The sequence below is a fragment of the Thalia democratica genome, chromosome 2, assembly GCF_965202585.1.
Source record: "Thalia democratica chromosome 2, ktThaDemo2.hap1.1, whole genome shotgun sequence".
Classification (NCBI taxonomy): domain Eukaryota; kingdom Metazoa; phylum Chordata; class Thaliacea; order Salpida; family Salpidae; genus Thalia; species Thalia democratica.
In genome coordinates, this window is record NC_139166.1 from 36,104,663 (window position 1) to 36,124,078 (window position 19,416).

The following is a 19,416-nucleotide window of genomic DNA, read 5'->3' on the forward strand; positions in this document are numbered from 1 at the left end:
AAATTAACTCGGGAGGTGATAAAAAGAGCACAGCCAATAGCAGATGGTAACAACCCTGTTTGTAGGCTGTGCTTAAAAGAATCAACAGCCGTTATGTATGCGTTAAAAAAGGAAGGTTGTTTAAATAAGAGAAGCGAATTTATATCGTCTTGTCGACATATAAAAAAGCTTCTTTTAAAACACAACAAATTTTGAAGCATTTTATAGTCAATTAACTGTTGTTTTCGTTAATTTTAGTTGTTTAATTAGTTAGAAGGTAGATCGATTTTTGTACTGAATATTTGTAATGTACAATATTACGTCATACTGTTTTTTGTTTTTTTGCATAACTTTTGTATCTTTGTTTAGTACAGTGCTTTGTATTTTGAATTTAACTGGCTGATGATCAAAGCTTTATGAAAAATTAAAGCTTTGTGAAACATATGTTCCAGAATTTTTAAAATCGCCATTTGAATAAATTATATATATATATATATATATATATTTATTTATTTAATTATATAAAAACTTATGAAAAATATTACCCAATAACAGATAAAGAAATGAATTTAATTATACACTCTTGTAAAGCAATTTTAACTCATAAAAGCCAAACCTGGGAAAAAACAAATTCAGACCAACTATTTAATGTAAGTATGGGATCATTTAACGGGGCAGAAATCTGCGATTTAATAGGGTTATTTTTACTAAATGAAATCAAAAAAAGTAAGATTTTTATAGATAATGAATTCGGATTATATAGAGATGACGGGCTAGGGATAATAAGAAGCAAATCACCGAGATCAGCCGAAAACACCGCTAAATATTTATTTAAATTATTCAAACAAAACGGCTTTAAAATAACAATAGAATCCGGATTATTCCAAACAGACTTCTTAGATGTATCCTTCAACATATCAAACTCAAGTTACCAACCATACAACAAACCAAACTCACCAATTTTATACGTAAACTACAACTCCAACCACCCCCGACAAATACTAAAACAACTACCCGAAACAATAAACAGAAGACTAATAAAACTATCTAATAACGAAGAATCCTTCAACAATGTAAAAAATGAATACCAAAAAGCATTAAATTCGGCCAATTATAAAAACACCTTAAAATACGATAAGACCACTTTACCAGAAAGAAATAAAAAACAAAGAAAAAGAGACATAATATATTTCAACCCACCATTCAGTCTAAATATAAGTTCAAAAATAGGCAAACAATTCTTAAACCTGATTACTACATCATTTGACGAAAACCACCCATTCCATAAAATATTCAACCGAAACACAATCAAAATATCTTACAGTTGCACAAATAATTTCAGAAGTAAAATAATAGCTCACAACAACAAAATATTAAACAAAAGCAATATAGACGATAAAAGCACCATAAAAGATAAACTTTGTAATTGCCGTAAAGAACCTTGCCCTTTAAATAACGAATGCCTAGTGTTAAATATAATTTATAAAGCAACAGTAACATCAAATAAAACAACAAAGCAATATATAGGGTCGACAGGAAATACCTTTAAACAAAGATACAGAAACCACAAATCATCATTCAACAATATTAACAAAAGACACACAACAGAACTAGCGAATTACATATGGAACTTAAAAGATAACAATACAGACTACAAAATTAAATGGGAAATATTAAACAGGACAAAATTAAAATTCAATACTAAATTCGGCTGCAAACTTTGTAACTTAGAAAAAATAGAAATCGAAAAATCAGATAAGAACGTAACACTAAACAAGAAAAGCGAAAGACAAAACAAATGCATCCATTATCAAAAATACTTTTTTAACAAAATTAAAACCAACTAAATATTAAAACAAAATAAAATCGCAGCGGCAAACACGAGTATTTTATAGCATTTTATAACATTTTTCCCAACAGCCTAAAAGATTTTTCTAATAGCTTAAAACATTTTTCCAAAATAACCTTTTTAAACTTTCCTAAAAAGCATAGAATAACATTTACAGCGTATTTCAAATTCAACTAATCGTACAATAAACTGTACCATTACTACGTCATAATTACTATAAAAAATTCTAAAATCGAAATTTCTGTTCACTATTATAATAAACTACAACTCACTGAAGATCACATGAAATTTTACATTTCAATGTGTGAAACAGCTGTTTGAATTATAGTTTTTATATAATTAAATAAATAAATATTAAGCTCCAATTTGATTTGTCGAGCACTATCGATCAGAACTTTGTATAAAACCTTTAATATATATATATATATATATGTTTAATATATGTTATCAAAGGACTCGAGTTTCGTTACTATTCACTCATCAGCTTCAAAACAAGTTTAAAATAAAACACATAACAAAATCACTAATGAAAGTAAAAAATTTTTTGCATAAATAGATTATGACGTAATTTTGAAACTATCAAAACTCATGCAAAACGGCTTGTGCAAAAATTAATATACCAACAGACAATAAACTAGCAAAAATTCATATAACTTCAGTAAATAACTATATATTAGGACAGATAATTGAAAGAGATAAAGATAAAATTAAGATGCAAATTGAAATTTAGGTTATTTTAAGATGAAATTAAAACTTGTTAAACTTTAAAAGCGACTTTTTTATATGTCTACAAGACGATACAAACTCGCTTCTTTTGTTTAAACAACCTAAATTATCTGTCCTAATATATAGTTATTCACTGAAGTTATATGAATTTTTGCTAGTTTATTGTCTGTTGGTATATTAATTTTTGCACAAGCCGTTTTGCATGATTTTTGATAGTTTCAAAATTACGTCATAATCTATTTATGCAAAAAAATTTTTACTTTCATTAGTGATTTTGTTTTGTGCTTTATTTTAAACTTGTTTTGAAGCTGATGAGTGAATAGTCACGAAACTCGAGTCCTTTGAGTTTTGCATCTTTAAATAAACCTTTTTATCAATAAAGCCCTCAAGGTAGGCTCAGTGTGAAAAATTTAATTTATTAAGTTAAATAACTTAATTCTATATATTTATATAGAATTTTATATATAAAATTTTCAACAAACATAATATGGGAATAAGTTATTCGTGTACGGCAAATTTAGAGAATATCATTAAGGCACACAACCAAAAAATTTTAAATCAAAACTCAGGAATTCAAAGTCAATGCGGCTGCGCTGGTAGCTGTAAATATAATTTGAAAGGGGGTAATTGCCGTTCAGAGAACATCGTCTACAAGGCCACAGTTAACTCTGGCGTTGAGACGAGATTCTATGTCGGCTTCTGCTCGACTCAGTTTAGATTCAGGTATGCCAATCATAAAAAATCTTTTAAAGGTGGCATATATGAAAATGACACTGAACTTTCGAAGTATGTTTGTGGCTTAAAGCGCAGCGGCATTGACTACGAAATATCCTGGGAACTTATAAAAAGAGCACAGCCATAGCCGACGGCAATAGCCCAATATGTAGGCTGTGTCTCAAAGAAGCATCAGCCGTTGTATATGCACTGAAAGACAAGAGATGTTTAAACAAAAGAAGCGAGTTTGTATCGTCTTGTAGACATATAAAAAAGTCGCTTTTAAAGTTTAACAAGTTTTAATTTAATCTTAAAATAACCTAAATTTCAAATTGCAACTTAATTTTACCTTTATCTCTTTCAATTATCTGTCCTAATATATAGTTACTCACTGAAGTTATATGAATTTTTGCTAGTTTATTGTCGATTGGTGAATTAGTTTTTGCACAAGCCGTTTTGCATGATTTTTGATAGTTTCAAAATTACGTCATAATCTATTTATGCAAAAATTTTTAAACTTTCATTAGTGATTTTGTTTTGTGCTTTATTTTAAACTTGTTTTGAAGCTGATGAGTGAATAGTCACGAAACTCGAGTCCTTTGAGTTTTGCATCTTTAAATAAACCTTTATATATATATATATATATATATATACATATGTATTATATATTTTTAAGAGAATAGTGAAATAATTGTATTTGATAACTTAGTGTTTTAATAATATATATACAAAAAAAAATTACTTAATCTTTTTTTATTAAGTCCGCTTGAAAAGGCTTTAAAATGACTTATTTAAAAGTTAATAAAAAACAAAGCAAAAAATAAGTTAACTTGTACATAAGTTATTTTTAAGATAAGCTAACGAAAATTATTCAATTTCATATGAAACGTCATAATGTGTTTTTTGTGATTATTTAAAAATTTTGCTATGTGCTTTATATCGTTCTGATGAGACGTGTTAAACGTTGAAACTTAGTAAACGATACGAAAATTAGTTGTTTTTTTGTATTATAAATCATTTCAAAGTTATATATTTATTTTAATATGCGTCTTGAACAAAATCTAAAAACTACGTCATAATTTTTTTTGTACAATTTTTAACTGCAGCAATGTACATTTGAGTCTTTATTTCTATTTTAAATATCTGAGTATTGTAGCAATAAGCTAATTGAAACCATTGTACTATTTTTAAAATTACTAAACTTTAATATAAATAATTTATAAATATACATAAAAATATAAAAACTCTAAAAAACACTCAAAGTTGTGGTCTAAGAACCTAGTGTACGAAATTTTTTTTCGTTTATCCTACTATAACAATAATAGTTCTGCTACCTCATTTAAAAAATCCTAGACACGCTTCTACTGTAGATTCTTAAGTATGAAGTGAAACAAAAATACGCTTATTTATAACAGACTAATTGCAGTTTCATATTTTATTTTTGCTTGAAAAGGTCGCAATCTCTTGCCACCGAAACCGGTCGCGAATAAAATATAAAATTTGCATAAATCTATTTAACAGACTAATTACTAAACAAAATATATTTTAATTAAAAAATAAAAAGTATAGTTATAATTAAAAAGTATTTGTTTCCCTATCTAAAAGTAATTTTTATGATGTATTGTTTAGAAGGTAATTTTCTATTGATTGTTTGCATTAGACATGTAACTTTAAAGTTTATTTAAGATACTCTTGAAATTTTATAGATTTTGTTTGCTTTGCTACGTACGAACTAAGTTAAATCACACTAGTTTAACTTTTTATTAGCTTTTATTTCAGTATTTTAACAAAACAAAAAATAACTTATTGTTGCTCAAAGAACATAAGACATTGCTTATTTTAACTTATAAATCAGATTGATGAATAAAGTTCGGAAGGAGAAACTAGAAAAATATTAAATTGTTTTTTTGAAACTAAAAAATATTGTAAATATATTTGTGCGTATAATTTGTCTTGTAGAATTTAGTAAAAATTATAATACTAGTTAGTACTTTTATTCTAATCATGCAATTGCAGTAAACAAACTAGAAATTAAAAACTATAAATTGTTTTTTATTACTTAGTATGAAAAGTATTAACTTTTATTTGACTTAGTTGATTAGTAATTAGGAATTAAAAAAAGTGTTATCATTTTAAAAAAGAACCAAATAACTAAATTAATTAGCTTAGAAAAACCTAGGTTTGAAACACAGGTGCTTGTTACTTTTTAAACAATAAACGTACTAGCACTGTTGACTAAAGCAGTGTTCTTCACGTTGTGCACCCGTGCACACTACTTTGACGAAAGTTATACACAAAATTTCAGGGTCGGACTAGACTTATTTAAGGGTAAAAAAAATATTTTAGGATGCACAGAAAAGAAGAAAATAATTTTATATGTATATTTTATTAAACAATCTCTGTACATATATGTACATTACTTTTTGGATCCTGATAACTCCATTAAAACGTGTTAACTCGTTTAATCAAGGTTGCCAAACTTTTTTCAGATTTTTTGAATTTCTTGCAGGTTTTTGAAGTATAAGTTTTTTGTTTATTTTTAGTAAAAAAAAAATTAAGGTGAAAACTGTCTTAAATAGAACAAAAACATTGAAAAAGTACTGTAATACTACTTTTTATTTGTCTTACATAATAAGTAAAGTTATAGAAAATACAAAAAAAGTATAGATGGATTTTTTGTACTTAATCAAAGTTTCATTATTTTACTAGTTAAAAAATCAAATTCAAGGTTGTTTAGTAATTTTTGTTCAAAATTCTAGATTTTCCAGTTTTTTTATTTAATTTTCTCATATTTTAGGTTATTCCAGGTTTTTTGGCAACACTATTTGACACAAAGAAACATTAAAACCCGCAGTAACTGTTGCCCCAGCGTCTGAAAGGCCGGTTAAGTTTGAAGGACTTATAGTTAAAAGCCTAAAAGCCGCTTATTCTTGATTCTTAGGTTCCTTTTTGGTCTCATTAGAACTTTGAAATGTCATTGTACAAATTACTAAAGTAATAAACCTTTATAATAACTTAAATGATAAACTAAAAAAAGAACAACTGGCAATGATTTACAACAAAAGGTTTGATACAAACGAGTAATAAAATATGTTTAGATACAATAGATAACATTTTACAAAAATAATGGTATTAAAAGATTTTCTATTTAAATTGTTACTGATTTAAAATACAATAAATATAATATATTTAATAATTTGAATTTGCTCAACTGTTCTACGCTATAACCCACAGCAAAACAAACTACGCAAACCTGAGTACAGGAATCTATATAGTATCATCAAACCTGTAACTAGCTCAGGGTTTGGAAAATTTTCTCCAGGTTTTTGAAACTACACGTTTTTGGGTCTATCTTTAGTTTCGAATTAAGTTCAAGGAAAAAATTGTTATTTCAAATAATGTGTAAACACTGCTATACATACCAAGCAAATTTTGCAATTGTCATTACAACGAGAACGGGTTAAAATTGCACGAAGACAAATTTGCACGATGGGTAAATTATGCACGAGTTACAATTTTGCACGAGGGTAAAAAAACGAACAAAAAAAAACATAAATTAAAAAAAAAAACAAAAAAATAAAAAATACTGACCGAGGGTAAAGATTAGGTGTATCAGTGATAGTAAAAATATAAATAAAAACATAACTTATAAATTTTTTTATAAAAAACAAACAAAAGCTACCGACCTAGGGTAAGGGTTAGGGGTAACAGTGATAGTAAAAAAAAATAGTAAGAAGAAAAAGTAAAAAATTAATTAACAAAAAAGAAAACTATAACATACCGACCGTGGGTAAGGGCTAGGGGTAACAGAGATAGTAATAAAAAGAAAAACTAAAAAAACATATACTTAATAAAAAAAACTACTAAAAAAAAATTCAACCTGTGCAAAAATGACTCCGTGAAATATTGTCTGCTCGTGCAAAAGTGTCTTCGTGCAATTTTGTGCTCTCGTGCAATTTTGTACGCTTGTGCAAATTTGACAGCTACCCCATTACAACATATTTCGGTTCAATAAAGAGAAGTACTGTGCAAATTGCTTTTAATATATATACGAGCGAACTTGTTCGCTAGGATCTTTATTAAGAAACCATTAGCTTAAAATTTTTGAATTTTTTTATGTTGACTGCATTTTAAGTTTAGTATAAACTATATTTTGAAGAGCAGATTAGTTTATATATATTATTTATATTATAAATCAGAGTTAAAAAAGCACAACAAAAAATCAAAAATTTCTTCATCTAGTTATGTTCAAAAACATATCTAAAGTTAAACGAAATTTATATAAGAGTAGAAAACTTAATAAGAATTGGTTTCTGTCAAGTTTATTAGTAGGAATCTGTCTAATGCTTGCATGAATTTTCTTTGTAGTTACTTTTTGTATCTGATTGAGTAAGTTTGGTTTTCAAATAGAAATCAATTTTAGTTTTTGTACATAATAATACTAAAATGTTATCATTTTAATACAATTTTCAATTTTGCAATTCAACACTTAAGAATTTTTTTTTATTTGGCTAAGTTACGCGGCTCGCAAAGGTTTATTTTTAGATATTTCCGGTCTGCAAAAGACTTTTCTGGTGAATCTTGCTCATTAACTAGAAACGTTTTCCAACTATATGATAAATGAATAAGGCTAGTTTTAAAGTGTAGTTAGTCAAATTGAAAATTTTTAAACTAGCTGGACCTGACCGGATCTTGATTTGAAAAACAAAATTGGAAAACAGATTCGGAAGATCACTACAATTTAATAACCTATTCAAAAACGTTTGAAATTAGTTTTTTTGAGCATTTGTATTGATATTTTCCTATTATCGTAAAAGAACTGATTCAGCCTGCCGCGTATAAACCCTAAGTTATAACATCCTTATTTGTGAGTTAGACGTGAAATTTAGTTTAAAAATGATACTTTAACACTTACCCAATTGTTGTGTTATGTAAAAATTTGCTTGTATAATCTTATACTTATCTACTTGGTTTATCTTAGTTAATTTACAGCTACTAATGAAGTATAATGAAACTTTAAGTAGTACAAGTTGCAAGAACTTGATACTAGAATTTGTTTTTCTAGAATAAATTCTACCTCATTCTATAACATTGTATTATACTTAACTTTTAGATTCAAGTACATACAATAAAATTAGTTAAAAGTCCATAGAAAAAAGCTGTCTCAACTTATAAAACAACATATTTAAAATCTTTCGTTTTGTCAAAACATTTTCAATTCTGAATAGTTTGGTTTTGGTACTGTTTTTAACAAAAAAATTACCTTCGCTTTCCTTATATGGGTGAAAACTCAATAAGACTGGCTAAGCAAGCTTCATTAGCTATAAAATCCACCTTTAACAGCGTTTCGCTACGTGTTGTGTACAACACCATACGCCCGCTTAACGGAATTGTAAAAGATGCCACACCTACCCATGATTTGAGTAATGTAGTATACATATTTAAATGTCATTGCGGAAATGACTACGTAGGTCGAACATCTCAACGTTTCCACGTCAGGCGAGAGCAGCATGTCACGAAAAAGCTAAAAAGGTTTATTTTTATTGACGACGTGAAGCCTAAAGGTGAACAGTCATCTATTCATCAGCACCTCCTCAACAACCCTGTTTAAGCCGAGAACTACCTGGATAATAGGTTCGAAATTCTATCCCGAGCTAGAAACACCTACTATCTTTCAGTTCTAGAATATTTGTTTATTATTTTAACTATATTTTAATTAATTATATTAACTATTTATATTTATGTTTATTAGAACTCGCGAGCCAAAAATTTGCAAACCAAGATATTTTTACAATTTAAAACTTTATAAATAGCGTGCTTAGTAGTATTATTGTTGTCGTTTTTGTAATGTGCTTTTTATTTAACTTAGTTTCAGGTAAAAATTTTTACTATTTTAAATGTTTTTGTTTTAGCAATTTTGTCTTATAAATTACTTCAAATTAGCTTAGTACAACTCAATTCTATTTTTAAAACTAATTCTAAACAGACTTTTAAACTTTATGACGTAACTATTTTTAGCTAGACTTTTCAAATTTATTGTATATAACTAAAATTACACTATGATATTAATAGTTTTAGCAATATTATTCTGAGGATGCGCTAAACGAAATTAATTAATAAACTTTTTTCGAAAATGAGTGAGTTCTGTTTAAATTTTCAATTCTGTTAGCAATTATTTGCTTTTAGAGAATTATAATAAAGACATTTTTAGTTATGATATGTTTATATAGTAAATAAAGTTCAAGTTCATTAGAAAATACTACTTAATTATGTAAAAGTGTTGAAAATTTCACTGTAATTTATAGTTTATTAATATATATTAAAAAAATAAGAAAACTTACTTGAATTTGGTACTTTACTGTAATTATAATTGCAAGTAAAGATTTAAAAATCCCATAAAAGAGAACTTAAATCAAAAACTTTGTATATTGCTTTATAATTTTTTGAGTTATTATTTGAACACATTGTTTAAATTAGTTTTCTGAATTTACCATTGTTCTACAAAATCTAAATCATTTCCAACTGGTAACTTTAAAAATTGTAAATTATATGCTTTTTCTTTTGGTATGATTTTTTTATGAAAATTTTAAAATTAATTACTAAAGGAAATTGGTCGGTATGTTCATGAATTGTTTTAACTATATTTTTTTTCCAAGTCTTTCAGTGTGTGTTCCATTGTTTAGTAAAACTTTTTAAAGTTTGACCTATATACAGTTTCTAATATAAAATAGGCAGACTCGGACACGTTCAAAATCCACCCGCGATCAAAATCCACCCAGTCAAATCGAGAACCACTTACCGATCGAGGGTTAGGGGTAACAGTGATAGTGAAAAATAAATTTAAAAAAATCGGGTGGATTTTGATAGTATACCAGGCAGACTACCTTCAAACCATTCATACTAAGATTCAAGTATGCAGAAAAACTTACAGAATTACAACCATAAAGTAAAAGTTTGGTTTTTAAAGTTGATGTTAACTTTAAAGTTGAAATGTTGTTTAAATTTCGAATACACAATTTTAGTACAACTTTTAGTTGAATACTTTTTACATATATAACGTAATTATAGATTAACATATTGAATTTGTGTTACTTTAATATATGAAGATAACATTATATACAAATTTTTTAATTGTTTATAATTCTTAACTTAGCTACAAAAGTTTTTGTTGCATTTGGAACAGAATCTTCAATGAAACTTTATCAAACTTTATTTTAAATAAAAAATAGTTACGTATTAGTTATATAAAAAGTATTTTTACATGCTTTTAAAATAGTTTTAACTTAAACCGAGTTAAGCTATGATATAATTAAAGTAACCCAAATTATTGTTATGGAAAAACACTAAAATTTATTAGCAACAACAGTCAATCGACATTAATTTACTAACTAATGAAATTTACATCAATATAAATAATGCATTAAAACGTACAACAAAACAACATGATTTTGAATCTGTTATCAAACAGTTGAGAGTAAACTTAAACGTAAAAAAATAGTAAAGTACTTGATTAATTGTTTGGCCACTGTAAAAATGCACTGATTAAGTGAATAATCGTTCATAATTTTTGTTAATAAAATAAATTTAACATTTTAATAGTTTTAAAGTGACAACCTTTTAAATCATTACAAGTTACATCATTCACAAACACAACTTAGAATGAGGTGAACTTTTTCAACCATATATCCTTTCAATAACTAATAAAAAATAAGCAATTAAAAAATTTTGTTTACAGAAAAATAAGTTACTTGTGTATTTTTTGCAAATATGATAAAATATCAATAACTACAACAGTCTTTAGCGCAGCCTAAAAGATCCAAAGCCTTCAATAAACTTTCCTTATTCAGATATTTTACTTTTTCTTCCTTCAATTTATTTTTTCACATCACAAAGAAGTTTCGTCACTTTCACTGTTGAATTGGTTAAATAAATGTTAATTTAATGTACAAAGATAATTTATTTAATAAAATGAATGGAATTAACACTTATCGAATCAACCTATATACAAATAAAAGTAAAATAGTATAACAAATATTTTTAAAAGGCATAAAATAATATATTAAAAATAGACTAATTCACAAAAATTATTTTAGTTTACTAAATGCTCATTATATTTCTAAAATAACTTTTGCTTAACTTAAGTACAATTAACTTAAATCTAATGGAATTTAGTTTGAAAAAAAGTAAATTTAATTACCGTTTGAAACTCTTTGAAGCTATAAAAACTAACTAGAAATTAATAAAAAGACATTAACAGAAAAATAACTAGACTATAAATATTTGAATCCGCCGAAATGTTGTTTTTACTTGACTTTTATATTATTATATCCAATTAAAAAACACAAATAGCATTATTTTAATTATATGCTCGCTCATACTAAGTTTATACAAGGCTATAAAACACTCAATTTATTAAAAGGGCAAAAAGTTAAAATAACAATTTTTGCGTTTATTTATAGTTTCTAAATAACAGTAGTCAGTTTTGAAAAAAAAGTTATAAACAACCATACCATTGATTAAATAAGGGGTCAGCAAGCTGCGGCTCATGAAGGGTAAAAGTGAGGGCAGAAAGCATGCTTTTATTTAAATGGTATACAGCACATTAAAGATACTACCTGCGGCCCGTGAGCATGTAAGTGTTACCGCAAATACATTTTTAACTTACACAAGATATTCTGAGGTTCGAAGCAGTGGCGACGTGTAGTATGTATGTTAGGGGATGCGGAAAATTTACAAGAAACTAAAAAACACCTTAAATTTAATCCTTTAAAAAAATAATTTAGTAAAAAAATTTACTACAATTACAACAAAAGTTTGTTTTTAAAAATAATAATTTTCAGTTTTTCATTAAAATAATAATTTTTAATCTTTTTTAGGTTGACCACTGCTCCTCCCGCACCTAGTTCAAAATGATGAGCAAAAGAAAAAGTTCTTAGGTAAAACTTACTAAAATTTGAAAATTAGACTAGGTATTTTGGGATCTGCTATAGAGGTTAAAAACTGAAACTACGACTGTGGCACGCAAATATTTTGATGTTTGAAGTTTGGCCCGCGACTACCTGCCGACCTCCGGATTAAAGTAAAATAAATATATAATCAGATTTATCAAAAATAACATATATCAAAATGTTATGAGCTAAAGTAAAGAAACTATTTTATTTTTTCTTCAAAACAGTTTAAATGTTATAGTAAAGCAGTGCTAGTCGCAAGGCAGAAAATTCCAGCTAATAATTGAAATCAACAATAAAAATTAACAACTATAAATGTTAGGGCAAAAGCTAAAACAAATACCAAAAATTAGAAAGTGATCGAGCTCAATCTCATTTAAGTCTTAAGTAAAAATTAAATTAGCCTGAGTTTCTTAAAAAAAAGTCTAACTAGCTTAAAAGATCCGCGTGAGAGTGTGACAGCATTGAACTTTAAATTATTATTATTAAAGAAAACAAGTGGTTAAATAATTTATTAAATAAGTGGTCGAATACTATGCTATGATTGTTAATTTATTCAGTCAGACATCTGTTATATTCAGGGTTGCCAAAAATTTTTGAGAACTTTCTTCAAGGTTTTCTAAAGTAAAAGTTTCTGGGTCCACTTTTAGTATTGAATTAAGTTTAAGGTAAAAAACTGTTTTAAGTAGTATAACAACTTTGAAAAGATACTGTAAAGCTACTTTAACCTTGTTTTTTTTTTTAAATCGTTTTATGATAACAAAATGAATTACTTTTATGGTAGATTTTTTGTTTCTAATCAAATTTTCATTACTTTACATGGAAAAATTGCTTAAAATTCCAGGTTTATTGGTGATTCTTGTTTAAAATTCTAGTTTTTTCTCAGGTTTCTTTTTCAAAGTGTCTCAAAATTTCCAGAACTTTTTGGTCCAAATTTTCAAACTCCAGGTTTTTCCAGGATTCCAGGAGTTTTGGTAACCCTGAATATAGGTGAGACACCGTATCAAGTATTTCGAACAAGTTATCGTAAAAATTTCAAAACAATGCAATACTCGAGCACCTATTTAATTGAAAACCCTTTCAGAACTCTGATACTGTAAGAAAATTTAGAGTTTTAAATGATGCAAGCAGAGTTAGCTTAACATTTTAAAAACAATAACAGTCGGAAAACAGAAAAGAAAGTTCAACACTTAGTATTACTAAAATGGAAAAGCAACATTATAATCCACAATCAAATTAACAGTATACTACCAAAATCCAACCGATTTTTAAAATTTATTTTTAACTTATTTTTCACTATCACTATTACCCATAACCCTTACCCTCGATCTGTAAGCGGTTCTCGAATTTGAATGGGTGGATTTTGAACGTGTCACCAAATTAACATAATCTTGCTTATTACCTATTTACATTAAGCACGCTTTGATTTTTTATAAACTTACAGTTGCTCATCATTATAACTTAACAAAAAACTTGACATTTTTAACTCAGATTGTAACTTTAGCTTAGTTTATCACTTGATATGGATACACAGTTTTTATAGAAAAAATTGTGAAAAATAAAAACATAAATAGCTCGAAAATGAGTATTTTTCTTAAACAAATATAAGTTGCAAATAGTATTTAAATAAAATTAAATTTTTTCTATAATTATAAATGTTTGTTACATTTTGTACTCTCAAGCGACAATATACGTACGTATGGTGTGTCAAAATTTATGAGTTATTTTTCTCATGTATGAAAACTTTTAAAAACACCATACTGAAAATTTCGAAAGTATACTTAAAAAAAAAAAATTTAATTTGAAAACAAAAAAGCTTTATTTATTTTAAAGTAAAATATTTTTTTACATAAATTTTAATCGATACATATCGTTTATTGCATATAAAGTCTTCAAAAGTTTATTATTGAAGGACAATTATAATATTATTTTTATCTGCAATCAAATTAGACTATGCTTAAATTTCTTATATTGAATTAATAATTAAATAAAATTTTAAGTCGTAAAACCGTATTTAAAAAATGGGAATTTACAAGAAAAAACTAACTTTAATCACTACCAAGCATACTCTTTAAAAATATAAAATGTGTTTAAATTAGAATTTTTATTAATGAGTTTAATACAAGAGCTTTTTTTTAAACTAAATAAGTAAAAAACAACTTACTCTGAATGAACTTTTATATTACTCACAGCTATTACGGGTTTTGTAGTGAGCTTATAAATTTCATCATTGATTGAAATTCCGGGAGCTGTAAGAACGGGAATTATGTTTGTTTTTTAATTAAAAAACCTATTTTTAACAAACTAAATTTTATTTATTTGTCTATAAAAAACTACTTATAATTTACTTTACTCTAAATAAAATGCGCAAAATAAAAACAGTATTTCATTACTTCAACGCATCTTAAAATTAGAGATCTTCTGTGAACAAGTTGTAAACTAGGAATTGCTTTATTTATGCAAAATGCATCCCGAAAAATAAATTAACTAGTTAATTGTGAAATTATCTAAATGACTTCTACATAGTTAACAATAACAAAAAAAATTAACCAAGTTTAAACAATACTAGATTGTTCAAACTCAGTCTTTTAAAAAGTCTTTCAAACAACAGGGCAAAATAAAATACTTTTAGGAATCGGCGACAACAAATCATCTTGGAACCTGGGTCGCAAATTCTTACGTTTTCCCGTCGACTGGGAAGTAAGTGGCGGGGAAGGGGGAATAACCCGACAATTACGCATATTTCTGAGCGTGTTCCGCTGAGTGACTTCCTCTTCCTCTGCCTCGGACGAGGACGTACAGGTTGAAGATGAAGACAGAGACATGCTACTCCGAGAGGAAAAACTCTCTGCGTCGCTCAAGTCATCATCGTGAGGTGACTTTAAAAAGTTTAGCTTTGGTATTGCGTAGGAAGCAAAAAAAAATTCAAACACTTTGCTTAACTAAATAATACTCTTAATAAATAGAGAATAAATAAAGAAAAGTAGGTAATCTTTAGTAAAACTTACCAGCTGCCTGTCGGGGTAATATCTTTGGTTAAATGCCATTGAATTATGGTTTGAACCAATCTTCAACATGTGGCTAGCTCCTGACGAGGTGTCGGGAGTTCGGTTCTAAATATAAAAAAAATTAAAAATACAGTTTTAAAAACTATAAACTAAGACATCTTACTGATAAAAGGTGTTCAAATGTCTGATTCCTGGAATTTTTAATTAACTTTTTTTTCTTATATGTTTTGAAACCTTCTCTCATCTCTTTGTTGTTCCATAAGTTTAGAACAAATATTGATGCACTCTAAAAAATTATTTTCATTTAAATACTATTTCATTATCATACTAAATCGAAACAAATATATTCTTACCAGGGATATCACTGCAAAAGAATATAAGTAGAAATATAAAGATGAGTTAAAGTTGGTGGCGACACAGGCGAAAAACCATGTAATGTAAGACATCACGACAGTAACGAGACTTGAACGGAAATCGTCTTTTATGACTTCACGATTCATGTCAGGCCGCTTTGAAGTTAAATAAGAAGCAACAGACTTTATAAAGATGATTATGTAGCACAGAAATGAGAATAGAGCTGGCACTGTATGTTAAGTAAAATGTTAAAACTTAGTAGACATTTATAATAATTAATACTTTATATTTACTCTTAGAATAAAAGTTGAACTTTTTATGTTAATATTTTTAAATGAAAGCTGTGTTTTTAATGTGCTAAATAATTAAGTAGTAAAATTTTTAAATGCAAACTAACTTTCAAACTTTTTTATACACTCAAAATAAAAGTTTATAAAGAACTTTATTATAAACTAAAAATATAGTTATACTAAATATTCTAACCTTAATTGAAAAGTTGTATTCACATCATGTATTATTATTTTGGGAAATAAGTAGTCTAAATAACCAGCTATGTTTTAAATAATTATAACAATGTAGTAATATTGTATGAAAAACAGACCATTTTTACTATCTTGTAAATAAACATGACACTTGACCTTGATAATTTAAATAATCTTAAACCTTTGGTAAAACCTAACTTTTCAACTTTTAAACTTTAAATTGAGTGATGTAATAAGTGTTATGACTTAAAAACTAAATGAATATTTGAAGCAAACTTGTTATTAAATTTTACTTAAGATATAAAGATATATAAACAAGAACATTTTAATTCAGTTTATTATTGAATTCTTCTTTTTCTATACTGCAGTTATAATTTTGTTTTTCTAAGCTAAAACCAAAACTAGTTTTATCAACCATAATTTAGACTTTTGAACTTGAATATTTAAATCAAAAACAAACATAAAATCAATTCAGTTTTACAGACCAACAAAACTCCAAATAAGATAATCTTGAACAGATATCCAACAAAATTCGCTATTTCCAAAACCTTTGGCATCAAGTCCAAGAGATAATGCTGTTATTACAGAAGGAATTATCCACCCAATTAAATAGTATACTCTGTAATATTTATTGTTATATAATTTACATCCTAGTATATCTATAAGATAGGTAAATATTGTTAAAAAAAAGTTTATTATTAGTTTACATTGCTGTATACAAAAAATTGTTGAATGTTTAAAGTTTATTAATATTATTAGTTAATATTGTTGACTATCTAACCTTGAGTGTCCGTGATTAACATTACGTCTTTCAGTAATCGTTCTGTAGATATGCAAAACATCAACAACAATCCATGCGAAATTGCTTAAAACAAAGAAATGAATCAGAACGGCAGATGCCATGCACCAATATAAGTCCGCTGTACGCTGTGGTGGAATAAATTATTGTGTTAAAACGTATTTAAATGTTGTTCTTAAAATCAGAAGCACAAATGAAAAAATGTTTGCACCATTTTTTGATGTTGAAAAGCTATTTTCTAAGTTTTTTCGAGAAATTTATAAGAATCAGTACATATATGTAACTGGATTTACAATAGTTAACCACCAAGAATAAAAGTTTTACTAGACTGCTACGGAACAAATGAAAATGATATTACACGAAATAATAGTCTATACTTATAAGGTGGAAAATAAAAACATTTTAAAACTTTTAGACATCCTTATAATTCAAGATACATTGGATTTTCGACTACGGTAAACTGAAAAACATATTTAACTGGCCAGTATTTGCAGCTTCAGCCCATTGGTAGTAAAAAAATAAATATTTTAATAAAAATTTATGCTACTGAGTGCATATGATCTGTTCTCCTAACTTACCTGAGGAGAGATAAATAAAACAAAAAAACAGTTATTAGTATCAGAGTTTAGTTATATTTTTTGTAAATTTCTTCCAGGTTTTAAAAAACTAGTTTTATAGTCCATTTTTAGTATAAAGTTTAACTTAGGTTTCAAAACTGTTCTAAACAGTATAACAACATTAAAAAGATACTGTAAAGCTACTTTAAATGTTTTTTTAATGAAAAAATATTTAAACAATACAAAAACTTTAAATCTTAAGGGTAGATTTTTTGTATCTAATCGAAATTTCGTTACTTTACATGTAAAAATTAGTTCGAAATTTCAGGTTTTTTAAAGTTTTTTATTGAATTTTGTTCAAAGTTCCAGGTTTTTTCAAAATTTATAAAATTTCAAGTCTTCAACTTTTATTTTGATACCCTGTAGTATGCATGGATACCCAGAGTTTCTTATTTAAAGAGAAGTTAAATTCCAAGCAGAGAGTGTGTCTGAAAATAAAAATTTGCCTTATGGACCTGAAAAATGTAACTTGGTTTTATAGCTACCATATGCAAGAGGAAGTAAACTCTATTAATGGAGAAAAAAGTTACATCGATCGCATAATCTACTTGCTATGCAATACCAAGAGTAATCTTTGTATAGGTCTCGACGAGAAGGAATCAAATATAAAACTATGTGAAAAAAATTATTTTACATAAATTAACAAATTTGCTTGTTTTTGTGACAGGACCTGTATCGGTCAAATAACGCGTCATTTTTAGACAATAATTAAGGATCGTTTTCCAAGGTTTGTGGAGAACTTTTTAGGAGATGAAAATTTTCAAACGTCAAAAATACTAATAAATGCTGCCAAAGATCAGTAATTTATGTTTCTCTTTCTGTTAACACCAAATATATATGTTTGTTTTGATAAAAATAAACATTAGGTTGTTTGTAAAAAATTAAGTTAAATGACTATTAAATTATAAAAAGTTTTATATTTACAAATGTATTAGGTTTACTTATTAGTAAAAAAATACAATATGTTTAATAAATAATAACCTGTATTCCGACGAGAAACAGTATGTTAGCAAAGGAATAAGCAACAACAAGATTTCTGTTCACAATAGAACGGACAGATCTAACAGCTGATAAGCAGATTTGTGCCAACACGACTACCAATAACATGACGATGGACAGGCTAATAACTATTGTAACCGGGGCTGATACAGAAGACTTTTTCAAAACACTGTTTGTTGTTTACATCATAAAACAAAACCTTAATAACTTTTACAAAATGAAAAAAAACTTTAATTACAGGGTTGCCAAATGTTTTGGGCTAATTTTCTCCAGGTTTTAAAAATTTTCTCCAGGTACATTTTAAGGTCTATTTTTAGTTTAAAGTTAAGTTTAAGGTAAGAAACTGTGTTAAATAGTATAAAAACATTGAAAGATACTTTAAAGCTAGTTTAAATGTGTTTTATAATAAAAAATTTCTATCTAAGTCTAAATTTCTAGTCTAAATCTGTTTTTTATCTATATGATAGATTTTTTTTGTGTCAAATCGAAATTTTACTACTTAACATGTTTAATTCCAGGTTGTTTAGCCTAAATTGTCAAGTTTTAGGTTTCCAGGTTTTTTAGCAACCCTGGCAACATATTTAAATATTAGAAAAACTAGTTTTATGGTAAATTTTCAAAATTACTTGCTAAAATTTTGTTAATACAGATTCTAACGAAACAAGTTCGTTGGAATATACAATAATAATAATAACGATTTTCACAGTACTTTTCTTCATTTAACTGATTTTTTTTTCGCTTTAAAGCTTAACATAAAGTTTTTTTTCTACTTTAGTCATATATTTAACACTTAGTTGCCTCGTTGCTTTACACTAAAATTAAGTATAAACCATTTATACATTATTATACACTCAGATTGATTTAATTACAAATTTTTAACTAGTTTTTAAATACAAATTTTATAAGCATATAACGATATGTGTCTGTCCATAATTTTTAGT

The 19,416-nt window shown here is 26.7% G+C and overlaps 1 protein-coding gene across 3 annotated transcripts in view; it reads right to left on the minus strand.

Annotated features, from left to right (window-relative positions):
- Window positions 1-10,601: 10,601 nt before the first annotated feature.
- The window catches only part of LOC145849812 (cadherin EGF LAG seven-pass G-type receptor 2-like), a 49,054-nt gene continuing 40,239 nt past the window's right edge, over window positions 10,602-19,416 (minus strand). For 2 of the 3 annotated variants that reach the window (XM_082954878.1, XM_082954877.1), the window contains exons 30-38: window positions 18,458-18,644; window positions 16,842-16,987; window positions 16,546-16,679; window positions 15,578-15,807; window positions 15,388-15,510; window positions 15,225-15,329; window positions 14,843-15,095; window positions 14,381-14,465; window positions 10,602-11,178 (exon numbers count right to left, since the gene is read on the minus strand). In XM_082954878.1, the coding sequence (XP_082811004.1) occupies window positions 11,154-11,178; window positions 14,381-14,465; window positions 14,843-15,095; window positions 15,225-15,329; window positions 15,388-15,510; window positions 15,578-15,807; window positions 16,546-16,679; window positions 16,842-16,987; window positions 18,458-18,644 (1,288 nt within the window). In that variant the 3' untranslated portion in view covers window positions 10,602-11,153. Of the gene's footprint in view, window positions 11,179-14,380; window positions 14,466-14,842; window positions 15,096-15,224; window positions 15,330-15,387; window positions 15,511-15,577; window positions 15,808-16,520; window positions 16,680-16,841; window positions 16,988-18,457; window positions 18,645-19,416 lie in introns of those variants that run through there. The other variant, XM_082954879.1, reaches the window with a different exon arrangement.